Here is a 22,809-nt window from a genome sequence, read left to right on the forward strand (position 1 = left end):
CCCCCCCCAACTGGAGCGAGACCAGCCCCCCTGGCCGGAGTTCTACATTCCACGTTCTCCATCCGCAGCCTTGAGGGCCCCCTCCTCCCACATCTGCTGCTGCTGGCTGGGATTCTGCTGGGGTTTCTCCCTCACCAGAAGCCCAACTGGGCCCTCGGAGGCTTACAACACAACACAGGGCCTCTGAAAATGGCCTCCCACCCTCCTTATGCTGCTCATCTCCTCCTGTCTTCACGCAAGGGGAAGCTTCTGAGCCAACTGCCAGGAAGCTCTGGGCTGCTCCGGATGAAGATGAGGCAGGGGTGTTCCTTTTTCCGGCTGGTCCTCCCTGGGACAGTCTTGGTGTGGGAGGGACTCCGTTTGGGTTGCCGACCTTGATGTTTGGCGGGAGAAAGAGCTCTTCCCCCAAGGAGGACGAGGGTTGAGCAGCACAAGTGGGTGGCTGAGAGGGTCAGGCCGCTGGCCGGGCTCTGATGCAGACGTGGGGTAATTGTCAAGCTGATGGGGCGGGCTGGCACCACGGCAGCTCCTGGTCTGGGTCTGCGCCCCATTGGGACAGCCGCGTGGAGGGAGAGCAAGGCAGGCGTGGGCAGAGGGCATCGGCACGCTCACAACGCACACCACGCAGGAGAGTTGCCCGGTGGGTTCGGCTGCCTTAGTGTCTGCTTTCACGGCTGTGGGGATCGTGGGGCGCCCCCTCTTGCGGGGAAGTGCTAAAGAGGGCGGCAAGCCCCGCCGTGGGACTGGTGGGGCTCATCCTTCGTCCAGGCAGGCTCGGGTCAGTGCTGTTACGCCGGGACCCCATGACACGATCCACCGTCTCTAAGCGCACAGCAGGCAGCAAGCCCAGATTCCGGGGATCGGCCCGGGATGGCGGAGTCTCCTCAAAGTGCCAGCCTGTCCGGGACTGGGAGGCAGCGGAGGTAGAGGAGGAGGAGGAGGCCTGGGCGTTCTGCACCATCTCTCGCGACTTGGAGCGGTGCCGTGGGCTGTCCTTGGAAAACTGGATGCTGGGAATGTCCGCCTTCAGGATGGTGCTGTGGCGGCGTCCTTGGGGCGAGGGGCTACGGCTGGCCCCTTGGTCTCGGCTGGTGGATCGCAAGAGCAGCCCCTGGAACTTGGCCAGGCTGGGGCTGCGGCTGCGGTGACGGTGCATCTTCCCAGGACTGGGGCTGCGGGATTTGGGGCCGAGGAGCACCAGCGTGCTGTCATCGTCCTCTTCAGAGCTGCTGTTGGTGCTGTCTGTGGCGCTGCTGCCTTGTTCCAAGGTGGGCAAGGAAATCTGGGCCAGGAAAATGGGGAGAGGAGAAAGAAAGTCAACTTCCCCCAAATCGCAAGCACCGCGCGTACATCACCCTTCACCTGGACTCTTGGAACACCGTTGTTCCGTCCCACGCAATATACCCATGAACCCTTCGGATGATGCCCGGATTACCCAGTGTGCAAATGCCAGTGCTGGGTTCCCAGAATTCGCTGACCGTCCCGAGCGCCCTTTCCTCAGCTGTTGTAACTCCAAATGTTCATTAAACGTCTGGTCGTAAATCAAGGACCACTTGTTTAGGCAAGTAAAGTTAAATGGCATGACTTGATTTCCTTTTTTAAAAAAAAATCAAGCGGATAGAAGAAAAATAAATGTTTAAATTATTCCTTCCTGGCCCAAAAAAAACAGGCCAGCAGCAGCAACTCCTTTCACAGCACCTGAGCATGTGCAGTGATGTCCACACGCAAGCCGTGCCCAGCTGGCACAAAGACGTGTAACCAAACGCGCTATGATGCGGATGTGCCCGATCCACTCGCCGGTGAAACCTGCTAGCGAGCGGCAGTAAGGGGAGAGAAATCTTCTTCCACCCTCTTGCAAAACAGCGCAGCCTTTCAGCTAAGGGGGCTCCCAGAATTCTCAGCAAATCTCTGGGGAATTCTGGGAACTGAAGTGCAGCTGAGACCGTCACAGGAGATGCAAACCTCCAGTCTGTGCAAAAGGCTTTGCGCAAGCTGCAGGGTTAGCAGCACCCCCCCCACAGGAACTGAGAGAAGCAGGGCCCTGGGGGGCCACGGGCTTCCTGCCCCCCCAGATGCTCACCTGGAAGGGATCTGTGACTCCCACTATGCAGCTGCAGTTGTTGCCATAGTAGCCAAGGATGTAGTCGCCCTTCCCTTTAGGCAGGGTCTCCTCGGGAAAGGTTAGCTAGAGTTGGGAGAGGGAAAAAGAGTTGGGGGGACCAAAGCACTGTTTGCAATCACACCTGGCCAATAAAGAATTCTATTCTACTCTTATTTCTATCCTGTTCTGAGTCGAGTCGAGTCGAGTCTTCATTCCATTATTCTAGTCTAGTCTAGTCTTCATTAGTCTAGTCTAGTCTAGTCTTCATTCCATTATTCTAGTCTAGTCTTCATTATTCTAGTCTAGTCTATTCTTCATGCCATTATTCTAGTCTAGTCTAGTCTTCATTATTCTAATCTAGTCTAGATTCCATTATTCTAGTCTAGTCTAGTCTTCATTATTCTAGTCTAGTCTAGTCTTCATGCCATTATTCTAGTCTAGTCTAGTCTTCATTCTATTCTAGTCTTCATTATTCTATTCTATTCTATTCTATTCTATTCTATTCTATTCTATTCTATTCTATTCTATTCTATTCTATTCTATTCTATTCTATTCTATTCTATTCCATTCCATTCCATTCCATTCCATTCCACTACACTCCATATTTTCTATTCTATTCTATTCTATTCTATTCTATTCTATTCTATTCTATTCTATTCTATTCTATTCTATTCTATTCTATTCTATTCTATTCTATTCTATTCCATTCCATTCCATTCCATTCCATTCCATTCCACTACACTCCATATTTTCTATTCTATTCTATTCTATTCTATTCTATTCTATTCTATTCTATTCTATTCTATTCTATTCTATTCTATTCTATTCTATTCTATGAAATTGTTCAGTGGGGGGGGGGCAGGGCTTGCTCCCACAGTGCAAATATAACCATCTAGTCAGCCCATCACCGTGGATGTTGCCTCTTTCTGAGATCAAACCTTTTGGCCTGGCAAAGAGGAAGTTCCATTTGCTCACGTACAATTACCTGGTACAGGTGGCTCTCTGTATCTTCCTGCTTGGCCCATACATAGGCTATGTAGTCCTTACAGTGCCGGAAACCCACCTGAGGGGGGGAAGAGATCCCGAGAAGTTTCCTCAGAGCCTCCCCTGGGGCTGCCGAGAGACCCAGGCGATTCTGCTTATCTGTCCACTGTTGAGAGGAGTTCACGCTGTCCCCAACCCCCTGCCGGGCCTTGAGCCCTTCGGAATCGCAATGATTGACTTAGGAACAGTGGCGAGAAAAGTCATGAAATGGGGCCAATGTTTCACTTAGCGACCTAAACGTTGGGCTCAGTGGTAGCCGCGCTTCAAAGACCCTGTAGGAGTGCTGCCTGCTTCCTTTACTCCCTATGTATCTTATGCATCTTACTCAGCCCTCTCGAGGCAACCACTCGGCCTGGGGACTTTTAAAGTTACTAACAGCTTGCCCGGCCAGCCCTTCTCACCCGATAGAGGGCAATCCAGTCCCAGGAGCTGCGGTGGAAAGTCGAGGAAGTCCTGTAGCGAACCACGGCTTGCTCCGGCTTGGTCCACTCGTCGGCCACTTGCATCTCCACCAGGGGTATATCGGCTCGGGAGCCAAACTGCCAGAAAGAGGAAGGGTCATCCCTGGTCATCATTTGTGGTCATCTCCTTGGCTGTCAATATCCCCCCCCTCTCTCTCTCTTGGCTTGTGTTTTTAATATGGCATTGTTTTCTCTCTCTTTAATAACGCCTGCTTTTAAATATTGATGGTTTTGTGGAAGCCTTGGTGTTCTCACAGCTCGGAAGAGGTTTCATGACCGGGCTAGGTATCCAGTTCGTTTAGGGACCATTCTAAGTTACAACGGCACTGGAAAATGCCGTTCCAAGACCGTTTTCCACAGCTACGGCCTTTGCCGCATCCCCGTGATCACGCGATCAAAATTCAGACGCTTGGCAACTGGTTCCCACTTGTGACCGTCGCAATATCCCAGGGTCATGTGATCTCCTTTTGCGACAAGCTTCTGACAAGCAAAGGGAATGGGGAAGCCAGATTCACTTAACACCCGTCTCGCTACTTAAAACAGCCGCAAGGATTCACTTAACAACCTATCGAGACCTAGTTCCGAGTTGCTCCTCTCCTTGGGGAGTTTCCCTCCGTCGTTTCTGGTCCTGCCTTCTGGTGCTTTGGAGAATATGTTGACCCCCCCCTCTTCTCCGTGACAGCCCCTCAAATACTGGAATACTGCTATCCTGTTCCCCCCCACCCCGACCCTTCTTTTCTCTGGAATCTTCTAGATTATCCATACCCAATTCCCACAGGGTGCTGTTTCCACGCAGACCAGAGTAGCATGTGGCGACCGTAACTGAAGATCAAAGTGAGGTTCCTTGCTAAAAATTCTGCTTTGCAGCATGCAGTGAAAGCTCTCAGTGGCACAACCACAGCTATCCTAAGGCTCAGGTGTGTGTGTGTGTGTGGGTGGGTGTGTGTTATCAATAGGGCTGTGGACTCACCTGTACTGCAAAAATGGAGACCACGGGCTTGTGATCGCTCACTGTGTACTCCATATGGCTGCAATAGCAGAGCTGGGTCACGGTCAAGTTCCCACCACTGGATCTCCCAGAGTGCACCGGGTGGCCACCACTTTTGATTTTCCATAAGATACGGTCTGTCCAAGCCGGTTTCCGCTTCTTGGCACTGCGGGGCACGACAAACGGGCAGGAAGTGGGGTCTGAGATAAACAGGCTTTGCATGTATACTGTATATCATGAGGGTGATTGATCACCCAGAAAGCCAGATGTTCTGTCTGGACCCGGCCTCTTCATCCAGCTGTTGAGATCTTCCCAAGGACCTGGGATTGGCAGATGTTCTTTGACGGTGTTAAAAGATATCGTTGAAGGACGCCAGCTGTTCCAAGTCAAGCTGCCTTTTGCAATTGTCGGATGGGGATTTTGTCAATGCCAGTTGGGGATGGGGGGGGTTACGTGACCCCGGGACACGGCAACCGTCACAGCAAATGTCTCACTTAACGACAGAAATTTTGGATTCCATTGTGGCCATAAGTCAAGGGCTGCCTCTAAATCAATGCCTCTGCGCACTCCGGGAGTAGATCCTATTAATTCCCAACCCTTCCCCCCAACAGTCCTGCATACCTGGTGTCATACATGTTAGTTCCCACGTCGAATTTAAAGGTCGGGGGGAAGTTGAGGAATCCTTCTTGAAATCCCTTCAGGATGGGCCACGTGGTTTTTGCAATGTTAAGCTGCAGAAGGAGATAATAATAATAATAATAATAATAATAATAATAATAATAATAATAATAATAATAATAAGAAGAAGAAGAAGAAGAAGAAGAAGAAGAAGAAGAAGAAGAAGAAGAAGAAGAAGAAGAAGAAGAAGAAGAAGAAGAAGAAGAAGAAGAAGAAGAAGAAGTTGGAAGGGACCTTGGAGGTCATCTAGTCCAACCCCCTGCTCAGGCAGGAAACCCTATACCATTTCAGACAAATGGCTGTCCAGTCTCTTCTTAAAAACTTCCAGTGTTGGAGCATTTACCGCTTCTGGAGGCAGGTTGTTCCACTGGTGAGTTGTTCTAACTGTCAGGAAGTTTCTCCTTAATTCCAGGTGGCTTCTCTCCTTGATGAGTTTCCATCCGTTGCTTCTTGTCCTGCTTTCAGGTGCTTTGGAGAATAGCTTGACTCCCTCTTCTTTGGGGCAGAAGCTGGGTGGTTGTCTCTTTCTTCCCCCACCCACACTCCGCCACACTCCACAAGGGACACACGGTCAAGCGTGACTCCTGGCCCTCCAGGTACAGTGAACTAATGGCCCACTCCACCGGGCAAGGGTGTTCAAGAGCAACATTAGCCAGCCACATCCCTCTTAGAAGTATTATGGGCTTCAAAACTATTTTTGAAGAGTTAAATATGAGCCAGCCATGTGTGGCGGCAGCCAAAAAAGCTAATACCATCCTGGCTTGCATAAAGAGAGGCAAAGAATCAAAGCCTTAGTGCTGCTTAATAAAGCCTTAGTAAGGCCACAGCTGGAACACTGCATCCAGTTTTGGTCCCCACATTACAAAAAAAGATGCCGAGGCCTTGGAAAAAGTGCAGAGAAGAGCAACTAAGATGATTAAGGGCCTGGAGACAAAAACTTACGAAGAACGGTTGCAAGAATTGGGTACGGCCAGTCTAGAGAAAAGAAGGACTTGTGTGTGGGGGTGTGTGTGACATGATAGCAGTCTTCCAATATCTGAGGGGCTGCCACAAAGAGGAGGGGGGTCAACTTATTTTCCAAAGCACCAGAAGGCAGGACAAGAAACAATGGGTGGAAACTAATCAAGGAGAAAAGCAACCTGGAATTAAAGAGAAACTTCCTAATGGTCAGGACAATTAACCAGTGGAACCGCTTTGCCTCCAGATGTTGTGGGTGCTCCATGGCTGGAGGTTTGTAAGAAGAGACTGGACAGCCACTTGTCTGGGATGATCTAGGGTCTCCTGCTTGAGCTTGGACTAGATGACCCCCAAGTTCCCTTCCAGCTCTATTCTGGGCGATTGACCTCAACAGGAGAACCTGTCCATCACACAGGCTGCCGATTCTTCTTCCTCTCCCCCTCCCCTCACCCCTGCGCCCACACACACACACACACACACACACTGGGCCCCCATGTGCATTTCTCACCTGGTCCTTCTCCCAGAGCTGATGGAGGATGCTATTGTCAATGGCGTATTTCACGTAGCGGATGTCCAGGCTCTCGATGCGAAAGTTGAGATCCCCAAACCAGAAGATGAGGCTGGAAGGGAGACGCAGGCAAGGAGAAGGAACTTGGCGGGGGGAGCTTTTAACATCCCATCGACCGTTGATCAGAAGCCACCCAAAGTGGACCTTCCGAACCGACACGGCTTCTCCCCAAAGAGAGGGGGTGGGGAGAGGGAACCTGCCAGGGCACCTACCCTGCCTCTGCCCCCCCCCCCCGGTCTCCTTTCCCCGGACCGGAAGGACCCAGGAGATGTTGCTACTCACTCGTGGTCGAGAATGCCGTTGGCCGAGGGCCCCTCGAACTGCTGGAGGTGGAGGATGGTGGTGAAATCCTCTTTACGCTGCTCGGCTTTCTCCATGTGTGCCGGCAGATGGCAGTTCAAGAAGCAAACCATGTGCCCGAAGATGGCGAGCCGGACGCTTACCCCTCCCTTGTTGCCCTGCAAGAGGAGGAAGGCAGAGGATCCATGGGCCCGAGGGGTGGTGGTGGAGGAAATAGGCCACCTGAGCACCGGAGGGGGGGTGGGGGGGGCTCTCCCAAGTGGGAAGAGCTATCTTGGAAAAGCAACATTTGCCAAGCTCCATCGCCCTCATCCTTTCTACTTAGAGCAGTGCCCAATGGCTGGGCATCGCCAGCACTTGCCTTCCTGGGGTCCACTGAATCGGGGGAGGGGGCTTGACTGAACAGGGGGAGAGGCAGGATCTTGGGGGGGGGGCAGCTGTTGTCCCTGAGGAGTGCTGAGCTGTGCCCTTAGCAGCACTGCTAAGCGCCGGGACAAGAAACAACAGAGGGAAACTAATCAAGGAGAGAAGCAACCTGGAACTAAGGAGAGACTTCCTGACAGTGAGGACAATTAACCGGTGGAACGCCTTGCCACCAGAGGTTGTGGGTGCTCCATCGCCGGGTGGGGGGGCTTTTAAGAAGAGACTGGGCAGCCGGGTCCCTGCTCAAGCTGGACTAGAAGGCCTCCATGGTGCCACCCCCCAGCTTTATTCCAGTTGCTTAATTGCTCCTGCTAGAGTTCTCCAGCTGGGTCCCAAAGATCAATCACGCCTTGGTGCCAACTCACTCACCCAATAACCGCCCAGCCCTGTCCGGGTGCAGTCGGTCTGGATGTTCTGTAGGAAAGGCAGGTGGTAGTACTTTGCAAAGACAAACAGGATGACTCCTTGCATCCGTACCGTGCTGACCTGCAACCGCGAAAGGCAGTGAGAGGCTCTGAGTTCTAATTCTGAACATCCACACTGCAAATAAGCCTAGGACTGGAGGGTTCCTTGGGGGATACGCTTGCTAGATCCCAATCAACCCGGGCTGATCAGAAAAAAGAGCCGCTTCCATTAGTGAAGGCTTTTTGCTCGAAGCAAAAACATCTCTTGGAAAAAACCGCACAGCTTTGGAGGAGAAGCAGCTGGTGTACTCTGTGATAACACTTCCCTGCCAAACTATTTATACTTCTAATTAAAGCAACCAAAAAAAAGGCAGTAAAGTTTTTTTTCCCCCACACCCCTTAGATGCATTTTACAAATTGAAGCTTCAACAGTCAGAATCGAGGGTTGCAGGGAAATGAATTCAGTCTGATTTTAATTAGAGCCTTTCCGATTCACACTTCACTTGGTGTGAATGCTACCAAGGTGCAAAATCTGTCCTTTTCTGGACTTCGGATCGGGGTTCACGAATAAAAAAAGGAAAAGCACACAAAAAAAAATGCGTTTCGGGAAATCTGCTTGCAAAAAATACACGGTTATAGGAGAATAAACTGCACAATGGCCCAGAAGATCTTTGGGGGAACGGCACATTGGGGCCAGGGTGGGCAAACACACACACACACACACACACACACACACACACACTTGGAGGAAACATATTCAAAACATGAAACAAGTGTTCAGCGTTTAAATTTTAAAAAGCAGACCTGAGCAGAAATGAACTATACCGAAAGGGGGGGCTGACATTTTAATCCCCCATCTGTAATCAAAGCAGAAGCACTGAGCTGCTCTCCTGGAATATTCTCTGACGTGAGAAATATACCAGGTAGAAAAAAGCTGTATCGCAACCTATTTACTTAGTCTCCTATATACAGAGAAATATTAGTTTTAATTACACTCCCCCCCCCGCACCCAGCCCCAATTCTGCCAACTTTTCTCCACAATTTTAGAACCGCAATTTCCTATGGTGTGGGCACTTCACCGTTTTGCATGAGTTTTCAGGCCAACCCTGGCCTTTTATTTTTATTCCAAGCAGATTTTAAATTCCTTTCTTGCGTTGCCAGACAGCGTAAAGAAAGCGAGTGATCCACTTCCTACACGGTTATTTTAACCGCAATTTCTTTTCCATTTTCTTCCCAGGAAAGCCCCCCCCCTCGCCGTCACCCCCATCCCACCCCCACCCCCAAGAGGAAAAAAAACCCACTGCTGGTTGCAGTCAAACAAATATTCTGTCAAAAAATGACCAAGCATTCATGGCACAAATTAAGCTGGGAAACCCTGTGTCAAGGTTGAGAAACTCTGCCTCAAAGGCTGTCCAGAAGAGCAGGTGGCTTCTGCTTTGGCCACGTGAGTTGAATCAATCCTGAATTTCATTCATTTCAGGACTGGAGAGGAATCGGCTTATCTAAGCCAGCACTCAGAGTCATGTGGCCGGGTTATGACGTGTGGGAGGATGGTTTACAGGGCAAATTACGTGCCTTAAGCCTCGCACTCCCTTTGGCCTGAAAACTGCTCAAAGCAGACACAGTGATCTGGGGGAGTGTGTGGGGGGGGGGGAATAGCTTCCTGGAATTCTCCCCAAAGGCCAAAATAACCCAGATTTTGGCCCTGTCTATCCCAAGGGATCTAACGGTGCCTGGTTTTGTCAGTCGCTCTGCACATTCCTTTTGGATTTTCCATAAAGGGGGTCCCCAGCTCCCAGGCTGCAGCCCACTGCCGGGGCTTCAGCCATTCGGAACTGGGCCGTGGAAGTGGAAGGCCAGTGGGTGCACGTGCGTCCCGGCTTGCGCCAGCAGCGGGTGAGCGTGTGCCGCACGCTGCATTTGCACGAACGGTGGGCACGCCTGCCCGCTGGTGGCACAAATGGTGCGGCAGGCGCTTGCCCGCTGCTGGCGCGGAACCATCCCTTCCTCCGTCGGTCCACAAAGCCGCGACGGTTGGGCTTACCAAGACAAAATTAAAGGGACTCAACACCTCCATGAAAAGCTCGCTCCACTGGTCGGTGAAGAGCGCGTCCTTCAGGCGTTTGTTCAGCATGGAATTCACCTCCTGCAACCTGCAAAACAGGGCGACATCACCAGCTTTCCCTCTGCGCCCTCCCGCCCAAGGGCTGCCCCCGGGGTCTTCTCCCAGTGCCAACTCAGCTCTCCCCCACAGACGCTGCCTGATCAACGCCTGCTCCCTACAAGGAGGGGGAAATCTCCTCCCCACAGGCTCACTCTAAGCAAGTCCAGAAGTTATCTTAACTTCTGTATTTATTATATGTTACTGTTGTTAGCCGCCCTGAGTCCTTTGGGAGATAGGGCGGCATATAAGTCCCAAAAATAAATAAATAAATAAATAAATAAATAAATAAATAAATAAATAAATAAATAAATAAATAAATAAAGTCCACAACCGTTTGCCATTTGGGTTTCTCTTCTGCTTGAAACAAATACCAGGTGTGGATATCGTGTTGCTGAAACGAGGGCAACTATGCCGGTTCAGAGCCCCTTGGCACGTGCCAGTGGGGGGGGGGGAAAGCACCCACTGCAAGTTTCTAATACGAGTTGTCCTCTACTTATAGCAGTTGCTGTAATTATTTATATTATTACAAGCATAGTATAGCATACCGGTAGTATAGCGTAGTGTAGTGTAGTGTAGTGTAGAATAGAATATTATTGTATTGTATTATGGTATTGTGTTGTGTTGTATTACTGTGTTGTGTTGAGTTGCATTGTTGTATTGTGTTGTGCTGTGTTGTATTATATTGTAGCATTTGAATTTTGATCACATGATCGTGGGGATGCTGCAAAGGTCGTAACTGTAAAAAAAAAACAGTCATAAGTCCCTTTTTTTGGTGCTGTTGAAACTTTGGTCACTAAACTAACCGTTGTAAGTCCAGAACTACCTGTGCATCAAGAGACATGTACGTGTGCTTGTAAGTTGTTCATGCCTTAGAGTAGCGTAACTCAAGTGGCCAGCAACTGCGGTGCAAATAAGGACAGCAAGGACCACTTGCTGCCGGATGCAGCCACAGCAAATTCACACGAGCAACAAACCCATGTTTAGCCAGGCAGGATTCTCCCAGGCCGGCCCAGCCTTGCCGCCTCCTCCTCTCTTCGCCAGCATTGCCTCTGCCGCCTTCCGGCTTCCAGAAAAAGCCCGCAGAAGGATTGCCCCCCATTCCTCTCCCTGCTCCGGCCACGGAATGTGGCAGCTGGACCCAGCCTGAACAGCGGATTGGTCAGCCTCGAGGGAAGGGATTCCTCCAAAGGGACAAGAATTGGGACCAGTTTCACTGCCGAGTATTCAGTAAATAACACAATTCCTTTTTTTTTCCCTCCTGGGATGAAAAGGCCCCTTTGGCAGGCTGGAAAAGAGAGGCTCCTTCTGTCATTTTTTCACTCTACGGAGTTGGCCCCTTTCTGCTGGAGTGGCGATCCTACCACAAAACCCTGAATGGGTTTCTTTGCAAACTCTTCAAAAATCCAACGTGAAGGCCTTGCTCGACGTTCCCAGCTGATCAGCAGCCCGGCTGTTGCCTGGGAACCGGAGAAAATGGGGGCGTCTTTCTGCCTTGAGAAACGCCGGCCTCTTCTGCGGGGGGGAACCCCGGCGTTGCTCCCTCCTCGTCGGCCTGCCCCGTCCTCCTGTGGGATGCTGAACTGGGCTGCCAAACCGCCAGAAACCTGGCCACTTTGAAACGCAGAAACGCACAACTGGAAACATTTAACCTACTTAGCCCTCGACTCAGGAGAGTTCATGTACTGACCGTTCGAAGTTACAACAGTGCTGAGAAAAAGTGGCCTAGGACACTTTTTCAGACCTACCACCTCTGCAGCATCCTCGTGGTCGCGTGATCCAAATCCGGACGCTAGGCCACTGGCTCCAATTTATGACGCTCGCTGTGTCCTGGGGGCTTGTGACCCACTTTTGCGATGTTCCAACAAGCAAAAGGAATGGGCTACGGTACTAAACGCGCCCGTCTGGCTGACGATCTTAACTGGGGCTTATTTTTTGGGGGGGGCTTATATTACGAGCCTCCTGGGAAAATCCTGCTAAGGCTTCTTTACCGGTTGGCTCTTATTTTCGCGGAAACATGCTGTGCATGTATATAGCATGTCCACATGTGTGTTATGCCTGTGTACACGTTGGAGAGCAGGCAACAGAACTGCCTTTTTAATGTGTGCCAGTGTGCCCGCTGTGAAAAAAAAATGACAATAAAGGTGATCTAGGAGAAGGAGCCACAGATGTTCCAGGAAGTGCAACTCCCCTTCGCCTTACCCAATAGCAATCATGTCGCTGTCATTGGAGTCGGCCGGGTCCAGATGCAAGAGGGAGGTCACGTCGCTTGGCGGCATGGAGCTGCCAACATTCCACGTGACCACCGTAATGCTGCGGAGACAGGAAAAGCCAACCACGTTACCCCAACATTTGCTCGGCCTGAGCTGATCCCGGAGGAAAAGGCCCCTTCCAGAGCTGTTTGGAGACCTCTACCGCAGCCTCGCCCTTCAATTGCACTGTCCCATCATCCCCGGCCAATCTTGATCGAGGCATTCCAGGGCTGTAAGATCCCTTGGGAAATTGGAAACACAGTCCGGAAGAGGTCAGCAGCAAATGACCTCTGCGTGATTAACATTTGAGGAATGGGACCACTCGCCCTCTGACATCGAAAGAAATAGTGGAATATAGTCACGAAAGAAAAGGACGGAGGTAGGAAATGAATGGTGAATGACAAAAATTGAACTTATTTTTTAAATTGTTTTAAATAATCAAATAGTCCTGCAGCAAGCTGGCCGGTGTCAAGTTGACCATGGCAAGTTTTTCCGCAGTGAGTTGACTGTGAATGTTGTTGTCCCAGGCCACAATTTGAATTATACAGAAGTCATTTGTTGTTTGACTTCTTCCGGATTGTGTTTCCAACTTCCCAGGGGATCTGAAGAGTCCTGGAATGTCTCGATCACCTCCTATCCAGATGTTTCAAAGCCAGCGTCGCAGCGTTGACACCCTTGCCTAAACCGTGGTTGGCTAATCAGTGGTCCAGGGTGCTGGGAGGACCCCATCCCTTTCTCCCCAAATTCTACATCACAGTGGCAACGCAAGAAGGCGCCCCCCAGGCCTTAAAAACCTCTCGAGATGTGTTTCTCTTTCATGGCTAAAGAAACAAACTTGACAGCAGTAAAAATATCTCCTGCGAAAATAGCTTGGGGAGAAAGCCATATCCTTGGCGGCATTAATGGGGTTTAGAAATGAGGATGTCAGGAGCTCTATAAATGGAAGCGGGGCAGTTGAGGAAGGGGGGGCGTGAAGTCCAGGCAATGTCGCTTGACTTCCACCAACTACCCACGTTTCCATCTCCAACAGCAAGTCAAGAGGACTGCAAGCAAGGAAGAAGAAGCAGCTTGACTGGGTCTGCCTCCACCACCACCACCCCTGCAAAAAGCCTTACGTGGGGGATGTGGGGCCGGTTGGAGTCATGCAAGGATCCCTAGCCCTGGGGGCTGCCAGCCAACTCCTGGAGTCAACCATCAGGAGACTCTGCAGCAGGAATGGCCCAGCAGTTGAGGAGGCGGCTGAGGAAGCCAAAGTTCTCCAGAAGAAACGGCACATCCTGGCACATAAAAAGACCCACTGGCCACCTTAATCTGGGAAGTAAAACGGGATCCAAACTCCAAGCTTTTCTTAGGGTTAATTGAAATGACACTTGTGTAGACAGCTGAATTCTCCGGCAAAGGGTCCCCCCCAAAAAAAAAATTCCAGGATTGTTTGGCTTAGGATGCTTCATCACTTCTGTTCTCTGCCCAGAACAAGTCAGCTCTGGGGAAAAAATAGTCTGGTGTTTCTCGGTTTTCCAAGCTACAAGGAGCAATTTTTATTTTGCCCTTGAATGAGAATAGTGACCTGACACTATTGAAGTTGAAGTCCAGGTTAAAGCATCTCCCAAAGCGGACCGGGGGGGGACCCTTCCTCAAACTGGCTCAGTGAGCAAAAGATTGTCCTGGTTGCCCTTCAGATGGGCTGAATCTCTGTCAGCATTTATTTCCATCTTCTGACGTAACCTCTTCAATTTTACCTTCACCCTTACACTCACGTTTGTAAACATTTCTCTGAACACGTGTGCCTTGTGCAGCGTGGCCTGAGATGCCCCATTTTTTTTTTAACATGTCAGCTTGCAATTTTGATCCGTCCTGCTCTCCCGTAAGCTTCTCCAACCCCCAACCGAAGAACTCTGCAGGGCAAAACGCGCAGAAGCCCAGCTTTCGAAGGCAAAAGGTTTTTTAGTTTGTGTCTCACTGTAAAAATGAGAAATGAACCTGGATTTCAACTCCCAGAATGCATGCAGGCTGTGTAATTCTGGGAGTCAAAGTCCACCAAGGTTTATTTTACTTCATTTGTTGATTAAATTTTATGTGCTGCCTATCTTGCTGTCAGAGAGACTCTGGACGGCTTATAGGTTGATAACAGCAACAAGCACTCAGACTTATATACCGCCTCACTGTGCTTTACAGCCCTCTCTAAGCGGTTTACAGAGTCAGCAACCTGCCCTCAACAATCTGGGTTCCTCATCTTACCGACCTCGGAAGGACGGGAGGCTGTGTCAACCTTGAGCCGGTCAGGATCGAACCTCTGGCAGTGAGCAGTGAGTCAGCCTGCAGTACGGCATTCTAACCACCGCGCCACCACGCCTCTAAGGATACAAGGCTAAATATAAAAACAGTTAAAATTAATGAAACGTAGAGACTAAAACCAAGGGTGCAGAGGGCACGGAGGGTCTGTGCGTGTGTGTGTCTCTGTGTGTACATGTGTCTTTTGTACCCCATCAGTCACCTCCAGCCAAGAGCATCCCCATCGGGGCCTTAAGCCAGCCATCAGAACCAAATTTTAAATTCTTTCTGGAAGGCCACAAAGGTCAGCCTCGGTCCTAAGGACTGCTCTAAAGCTACGTCTCTGTGAACAAGAGGGGGGGGGCTCTTGTGCATATGGCTTCATAAACACATCATCGCTAGACGCACGGCTGGCCTGCCCCACCCCCACCCCCGGCTGAGGCTAGTCTTGATTCACTGATTGCATTTGTGCGTGTGTGTGTGTGTGGGGAAATGGATGTCCTCTCCATCAGTAAAATCCCCGGGACATTGTAAAAACTGAAAAAAAACCCCGTATTTTTCTATTTCTATTTTTCTCCAACAGAGCACTGGACACATAGCTATTCATCGATAATGGAAAAAAAGGCAGATTAATTCTTCCTGTGCCTGCCTTTTACCAAAACCATCCTTTGGGGGCTGTGAAATACAAGGAAGGGATGAGTAAATCTGGGTTACCATGGAGACCGCCGTCCCCCCTCCTTACCTATTGAATCCACCAACGTGGTTTTTTTTTTTTTACTTGCAGCAAGTGTTTACTAGGGCGTTTACGTGGTCACACAACACGCTTAACCCGGTGGGTGAAATAAAAGGATTGCATTTTTTCCCCCATCACCTGTTTAATTCCTTCTCACCTGGATCGACTGTCTGTGGCTTAATGTATTTTGTCGACTCAGACCGCGATGCCACGTATCATATCAGCAAGTTAAAAAATACAGGTAAGTTCTCGACTTGCGACGGTTCGTTTTCAAAATGACGGCGCCGGAAAGAGGGACTTAACGACTGTTTGTCACGTGACCTTGGCAGCGTCCCCGTGTTCACATGATCAAAATTCCTTCTCCTGCCTCTCCCTTCTGAAGCAACGCTGGGTGGCACAGAATCGGCAGCCGGAATCATGCTGGCTACGTCTCCCGGTCAAGCCAGCTGCACCAGAAATGCATTCATTCACCTTTAGCTTTAACCTTGACGGCCTGAAGGGAGGGGGGCAAGAGGCGAGGCGCTCCCTGCGAGCGCAACCCGTTCCGCTCGCAACTTGTGCAAACGCAGAAACCGAGTTTACTCAGACTCCCAAGGAAGCTGGCTGAGGGGAGGCAGCCGGGCATGTAAATCTGCTCCTAAGAGGTACGTTGCGAAGGCCTGTTCAGGAGGCACAAGCCTTTGGGGTCAACAACGATTCGCCAAGGTCAACTCGTCACGGCCAACTTGTCACGGTGGGACAATTCGCCGCGGGACAAGAGTTGGGCTCATATCAAAGAAAAGGTGGGACAGGAATCGTGAAAGAGAGGATGCCAAAGGAGGGACAGAATGAAATGGGACCGACAAATTTTTTTTTAAAAAAAATAAATTCTAAATTTGTTTTGAATAATTAAATTGAATCGTTAAATTGCCCCGTGGCTGCGGCAAGCTGTCCCATTACGCAACCCTCAGGGGTTCTTGGGGGAGTAAGCACAACCTCTCTCAGCTTTATTCCATTTCTACTCCAGGTTTCCGCCAAGGAGCAGGGCAGCCTGCAACTTGCTTGTGAAGGAGGCTGGCCCAAAGTCCACAGGAGCAACCTAACTGGGCCTGGGGCCTTGGATCTGCCTGGCTTCAGCTCACCACTAACCCCTCCAAAAGACTTTCCTTTGTAAGCCTTGAAGAGTAATGAGCAAGTTGCCTTAAAGGGGGTAGAGCCAACGGTCCGGTCCAAGTTGCCTGCGGCCCCCTCCCAGTTCCTATCCCCTAATTTAGCTGTCGGAAGAAACCACGAGAACCGGACCGAAACAAAACTGAAGTCAAGAGCCTAGGGCAGTGATTCCCCGGCTGGGGAATTCTGGGAGTTGAAGTCCACACACCTTCGAGCTGCCACGGTTGGGAAGCATTGGCACCCATGCCTTTCCCCCAACTTGCTTCAGGCTCTTTCGTCTGGCTTTTGCGTTACAACCTTACTCCATCTCCCCACCCACCCCCACCGCCCACCCGCCCACCTCCGCTGCGTCTCACCGAAACTCCTTGTCCTGCCTTGTTTGTGGCCGGCCAAATCTTTCCAGAAAGTTCTCCGGGCGGTTGGTATTGCTGCTCCGCGGGTCTTGCGATTGGGGTGACAGACGGAGCCTGGAGTAGGAGGTCAGTTCCTCTGACTCGGCTTTGGAGAGCATGGCGGATTTGGAAGGGCCCCCCCTGCCCCCCGAGAGGTACTCGCTGGAGATGGCTTTGGAAAGAGAGCCCAGTCGGTGGGATGAGGCCGGTCGGCTCAGGCAGATGTGGTCACTGGATTCGGCCTTGCGGAGGGAGTCCTTCATTTCCACTGTGGCCAGGATGCCCGAAGACAGAGGATCCAAGGCGCAGAGGTCAGGAAGCGCCCCCCGGCTTGGGGACTGGCTGAGTTTCATGGAGGGAGACAGGCTGGAGAGGGAGGAGGAGCTTCCAGATCCAGGGGACAGGGGGCGGAGCTCTACCGGAGACCGCAAAGTTGGGGTGTTGTACCCCGAGCCTTCAGGCTGGGCTCTGCCGATCTCCAAGGACAGAGGCGGGATTGGCCGGCCGCCAGTCTGCTCTTGGGGTTCGCTCTCCGCTCTTCGGCGAGAGCCGTCTGGCTGTAGCCGAGCATGGAATGGGTCACCCAGGGAGTCGGGCCTTGTCCCGCTTGGCATCTGCCCTCCGATATACGATGCCCCGCTCGATCCCTCCGGCTGGTAGCGGATGGTTCCCTCCGGGACAAAGGGGACGGAGGCTGGAGAGAATGACCCCGGAGATGGCAGCGCCACAACGCTCCCTCGAGGGGGGATGTGGTGCGAGGGGAGCGGGGAGGGTGGTCCTGGGTGCCCCAGATCCATCTAAAAGATAAGATAAGATATGAGATGATAAGATGATGATAAGATATGACAAGACAAGACAAGACAAGACAAGACAATAAGATGAGATAAAGTAAGGTAAGATAAGATAACCATTACTGTCATTTTTTTTTACGTTGGGCACACTGGCACAGATTAAAAATGAAATTCTGCTGCCTGCTCTCAAAAGTGTACACGTATGTAACACACATACAGACATGCTACGGTATATACATACATACGTATATAGCTAAACCCTTAGATATAAATACATGCAAATAGTAACCGCTGTCCATGGTGAATACACAGCGGAAAGAGAAAGCTTGTGAGAAAAGAGAAAAATGAACACAGCTTTTCAGACAACGAGAGCCCGAAGTTTATTTGGTTACAAACGTGACAGGGTCAACCTTGGCATCTTTAAAGGCTGTGGACTCCCAACGTGCTGGCTGGTGAATTCCGGGAGTTAAAGTCCACACGCCTTAATAAAGTTGTCAAAATTGAGAAAACTCGGGCCTAGACAAAGTCAGCCAGTTCTGTGAATCTAGCCCATCCCATTCAGCCATTCCTTTCTTTGGGCACAGAATGTCCTGCAAAGATGGCAATTATCTCTTGTTCCTCCAATTTCAGCTTGACGAGTGATTCCCAACCTATCTGCGGGGGTCTGGAGTTCCAGGAGAAAATACAGATTCCTTCTGAAAAACGGGCCTGGAGCGGTTTTCCCGGAGCTGAGGTTCCATCTTGTGCAAAGCCTTACTCTGATTTTCCCGTCCTGTGGTCAACAAAGCCACAAGTGGCTGGGTTCACCCAACGGGCTAAGCCAAGTCTGAATGATAAAAGCGAGATACTTCTGACTCTGCTACTAGGCTGCTATATGGCTCACACCCTGCTCTAACAATTCACTTGGGCGATGTGGCTTCTGGGAGGAGAAGGCTTAGGCCAAAAGCTTACGGGGCTGTGTTGCTGGCCAGCCCTGGGCGATACCTGGACCCATGAGATCTGGGCCACCTCCAGGTCTTCGTCCGAAGAATCCCTCGCCATGTTGCCATCTCCTGGCCTCTGCAGGAGGCTGCCTCTCTTGCCTCCCAACAGCCGTGGAACTTTGGCACCACCCGGGATTCTCTGCCCGTCTCTCAAAGGGGCTGCAGCCCCCACAGGCTTGGCGGGAGCGAGAGGCTGGGCTGGGAAGGGCCGCAGGGGACCGGCCATCCCAGGTGCAGACCATCACACCGGGGTGCGTGTGTCTGCGACCACTCACCACAGCCAACTGGCCACCGCCAACTCGCTGCGGTCAACTCATCCAGCCAACTCGTCAGAGGACAAGAGCGACACTAGTATCAAAGAAAGAGTGGAAGAGAATCGTGCAAGAAAGGATGCCAAAGGAGGGACAAACTGAAATGTGAAGAACAAAGATCAAATCACGTTGAAATTATTTTAAATAATGAAATTGAATTGTTGCATTGTCCCGCGGCGAATTGGCAGGGGTGAGTTGTGCCATCCTGCATGCCAGGAGCCCTTTGAAAGGCCAGGCTCAGACTGCCTCAGGTTGAACTTCCTGGACACAGAACCACGGCTTTGGGGGAGCAGAAAGCCACAGCTCACCTTGCTTCTTCCTGGGACGATCTGCCACTTCCTTGGTTAGTCCTTAACCGGGTTGCTGCCTATCTAGCTTTGCAGCATCAGCCCAAGCTTGGCCAGCTGCTTCCACAACCTGTGGATGGGCAGCCAGGACAAAAACTTGGTGGAGCAGTGGGCTAATGCCTCCTTAAGTAACACCAGCTGCCTGCAATTAGTGCAGGTTCGAGTCCCACCAGGCTCAAGGTTGACTCAGCCTCCCATCCTTCCGAGGTAGGTAAAATGAGGACCCAGATTGTTGGGGGCAATAAGCTGACTTTGTAATAATGCCGCTTGGGGGGGGCAACTCAAACACAAGGAGTTCAGCAAAACCAGCGTTATGTGGTTACTGACTGCGTTCACACAAGAAATTCAATCCGCGAATCAGTTTGGTGGTGTCCTTGAAGCACCCCATTCAGTGGCCCTGCCAGAAGGGGGGAAATTACCTTTCTGTGGGCCAGGAGCCAAGCCTGGGGCTGAACAGTCAGGGGATCAAGTAACTTTTAATGCATAATAGATGCCGAGAGCAGCGTGAAATTATATCTCCTTTTTCTCAGGTGCGTAAGCCACCTCCAGAAAGCAGGCCATCCTGTCCACTGTTCCCCCAGGGATCGATCCATCTCCCCCCCCCCAGCTCGCCCTGGCCAGGATGCAATTCGATGCTCCCAACACTCAGGAGGGCATCTGGAAGCTGAGCGGGAACATCCACCACGATCTGCCCAGCCTGAGACCACCAAGCTGCCTTCCAGGACTGGGAACGAAATCCAGGACGGACAAATGCACCCCCGCACTCAAACCCCCTTTGGACTCTTGAGCCACTAAAGGAGGGCACAAAAGCTCCGTGCCAGCCAGCCGTGGCCGTTGCTGCCCAATTCTCTTCTCCCGCCAGCCCACCAAGAGGCAAAAACTGAGCCTCTCCAGCTGAGCCTCTCCGCCACGGTCCTCCCCCCAAGAGCCCCCTCCTCCATCCCCTGGAGCACAAGTTCTCTCCAGGGCCCTTCTTCTGCCTCAGTTTCCCCTTCTGCCGGAGAGGGCCCAAGAGCGAAGGGCGAGAGTCTCCTGCAGCCCTGGAGCCGGGGTGCCTTTCACCTGTCCTCTCCACTCCCCTGGAAGGTGCTGAGCCAAGCAGAAGCTCCTCCTAGCTCCCCTTCCTGGGCACCTTGGCAGGCAGACCGGTGGGGGGGGCGAAGGGGGGGGCAATAAAGAGAACGGCCAGCCCGGGTGGCATTCAGGAGCCCGGGGAGGGAAACAGCCCCCTTCCTTGTTTATTCCGGACTCGGGGGGGGGGAGCTGCTCGCGGCAGCCTCTTCTCCCTGCTTCTTCGACCCTCCAGAGAGATCCCTCAGCCCGGGGTCCCCCACCCCACCCCACCCACCCCCAGCCCCATCAGAGGACCGGAGCAATTGCAAAGGGCAACGAAAGGCGAAGAAGAGCAGAAGAGGAAAGGGTGCGTGCTTGCCTGCGTGTTTTGTGTGTTGCGCGCGCGCGCGTTTGTGTGTGTGCGTAATCGATGGATTGATTTCCCGAGTACTGTACAAAGGGGGCGGTAAGGAACGGCGGGATCTGGGGGCTCACGTCCCCTCCCCCTCCCCACCACAGCCCCGTCTGAGTCCACGCGGGGCGGAAAAGAAGCAAGCCCGGCCGGAGTCTTCTGTCCCAGGAAAGGGGGTTCATCCCGGGCCCCGCGCATCTTTTCGGGGTCCCGCGCGGGGACTCCCACGGGTGATGGTGGTGGTGGTGATGGTAGGAGGCGGGAGGGGGAGAAATCTGGGCAAGCCGCGGGCGCGCGCGCTCGCTGGCGCACCGCTCCAGCCGGCCGCCTACACGTGCGCCCGAGACCCGCGCGCTTTCTCACGTGCACGGCGACCCGGCCTCGGCAGACCCCCGCGGCGGGATCCGGCCGGCTGCGCCGCGCGCGGCTCTCCGATCCCTGCCCTCGACGCGCCTCCCGGCCACCTGCCGCCCGGCCCGGACTCACCTTGCGCCAGCCGGCCGGCTCGCCCGCTCGGCCCCCGGGCAGCGCTTGCCGGCTCCTCCCGGCGCTCCGACGCGGCGGCGGCTCCATCCCGGCGCTCCGGCCGCTGCGCCGCTGCTCTGGCCGCCGCCGAGTCTCCTTGGCCCGGGCGCTGCTGGCGTCACTCTCCGGGGGGACTTAAAGGCACCGCAGCCCCGCTCGGCCTCCCCGCCGCTGCCGCCGGCTCGGGGAAGGAGGAGGAGGAGGAGGAGGAGGGCGGCTGACGTGAGCGCCGCCCGCAGCCGCCGGCTTCCGGGAAGGCTGGCCCGCTGCCTGCCCCCCGGGGCGAGCAAGTTTCTAGTCCTCAGGACACGACCGCGGCCCGGGATGCGTCGCCGAGACGGTAGCTGAGCGCAGCGGAGGCGGCCTTCCTCGGCTGGCCCGCAGAACGACACCCCTTCCCCCCCCCCACCCCCAGTCCCTGACAAAAGCGCAGGTCGTGATGCAAAGCGCAGGTCGTGATGCGAAGCACGGGAGAGGAGAGGAGAGAGATCAAATGGATGGATGGAAAGAGAGGAGAGGAAAGAGAAGAGAGAGAAGAGGAGAAGAGAAGAGGAGAAGAGGAGAGGAGAGAGATCAAATGGATGGATGGAAAGAGAGGAGAGGAAAGAGAAGAGAAGAGAGAGAAGAGGAGAAGAGAAGAGGAGAAGAGGAGAGGAGAGAGATCAAATGGATGGATGGAAAGAGAGGAGAGGAAAGAGAAGAGAAGAGAGAGAAGTGGAGAAGAGGAGAGGAGAGGAGAGAGATCAAATGGATGGATGGACAGAGAGGAGAGGAAAGAGAAGAGAGGAGAGGAGGAGAGGAGAGGAGAAGAGAGAGGAGAGAAGAGAAGAGAAGAGAAGAGAAGAGAAGAGAAGAGAAGAGAAGAGAAGAGAAGAGAAGAGAAGAGAAGAGGAGGTCTGCATCCACGGCTTCTGCTCCTGGCGCTGCCGGCCGTCGCCTTCCACAGGTGGGCCCGGAGCGGCTGCGGAGAAAGGCAGCTTCAGCCAGGCCAGCTCCGGCGGCATTCCTCTGCACCGGGCCTGGGGACCCTCCGCCGCCACCCCCGCTTCCCCAACTCCCGGGACTTGGCTGAGTCCTCTGCAAATTCCCCGGAGCGCCCGGTGCCGCCGAACCCCCATTTCTGCCTTTGCCGGGTAGATTCGGTCCACAAGCACCGGAGCTGGGCGTTGTGTGTAGCCTGCACAAAAAGTCACCAAGAACTAAAACGACCAATGAGCTGCTGGGGAGTTCACTGGTGGTTGTGGACTCTCTCAAGCTTTCAGTTTGATGCTCTAAATTAAAAGCTTGCATCCAGACTCCCCTCCCTCCCCATCCTGCCAGCTCCCTTGGGGGGCTTCCTCCCCACCCCTGGAATCGGTCCTCCTGTAGTAGCCCTTCTCCTTTCCATGCAGGGCCACCAAGAGCTTTTGGTGGAAATGAGGGGGTGGGGTGGGGGGGTCCCTTTCCCAGCTGCGGCCTTTTCAGCATCCCCAGGATCACGTGATCCCAACTCCGATGCTTGGAAA

At 52.7% G+C, this 22,809-nt stretch overlaps 1 protein-coding gene across 1 annotated transcript; it reads right to left on the reverse strand.

Moving 5' to 3' along the window:
• Nucleotides 1–644: 644 nt before the first annotated feature.
• Nucleotides 645–21,486, reverse strand: INPP5J (inositol polyphosphate-5-phosphatase J). Its single transcript, XM_083373512.1, has 13 exons — nt 21,266–21,486; nt 16,847–17,679; nt 12,288–12,398; nt 9,969–10,077; nt 7,890–8,006; nt 7,080–7,255; nt 6,738–6,849; nt 5,216–5,325; nt 4,577–4,760; nt 3,547–3,684; nt 3,087–3,164; nt 2,081–2,185; nt 645–1,282 (listed from the first exon to the last, which is right to left on the reverse strand). The coding sequence occupies exons 1-13, from the start codon at nt 21,350–21,352 to the stop codon at nt 656–658; spliced, it is 2,787 nt and encodes a 928-aa protein (XP_083229638.1). The 5' UTR covers nt 21,353–21,486; the 3' UTR covers nt 645–655.
• Between the last annotated feature and the right edge of the window lie 1,323 nt (nt 21,487–22,809).

Source organism: Vipera ursinii, assembly GCF_947247035.1.
Source record: "Vipera ursinii genome assembly, chromosome: 14".
NCBI classification, from domain to species: domain Eukaryota; kingdom Metazoa; phylum Chordata; class Lepidosauria; order Squamata; family Viperidae; genus Vipera; species Vipera ursinii.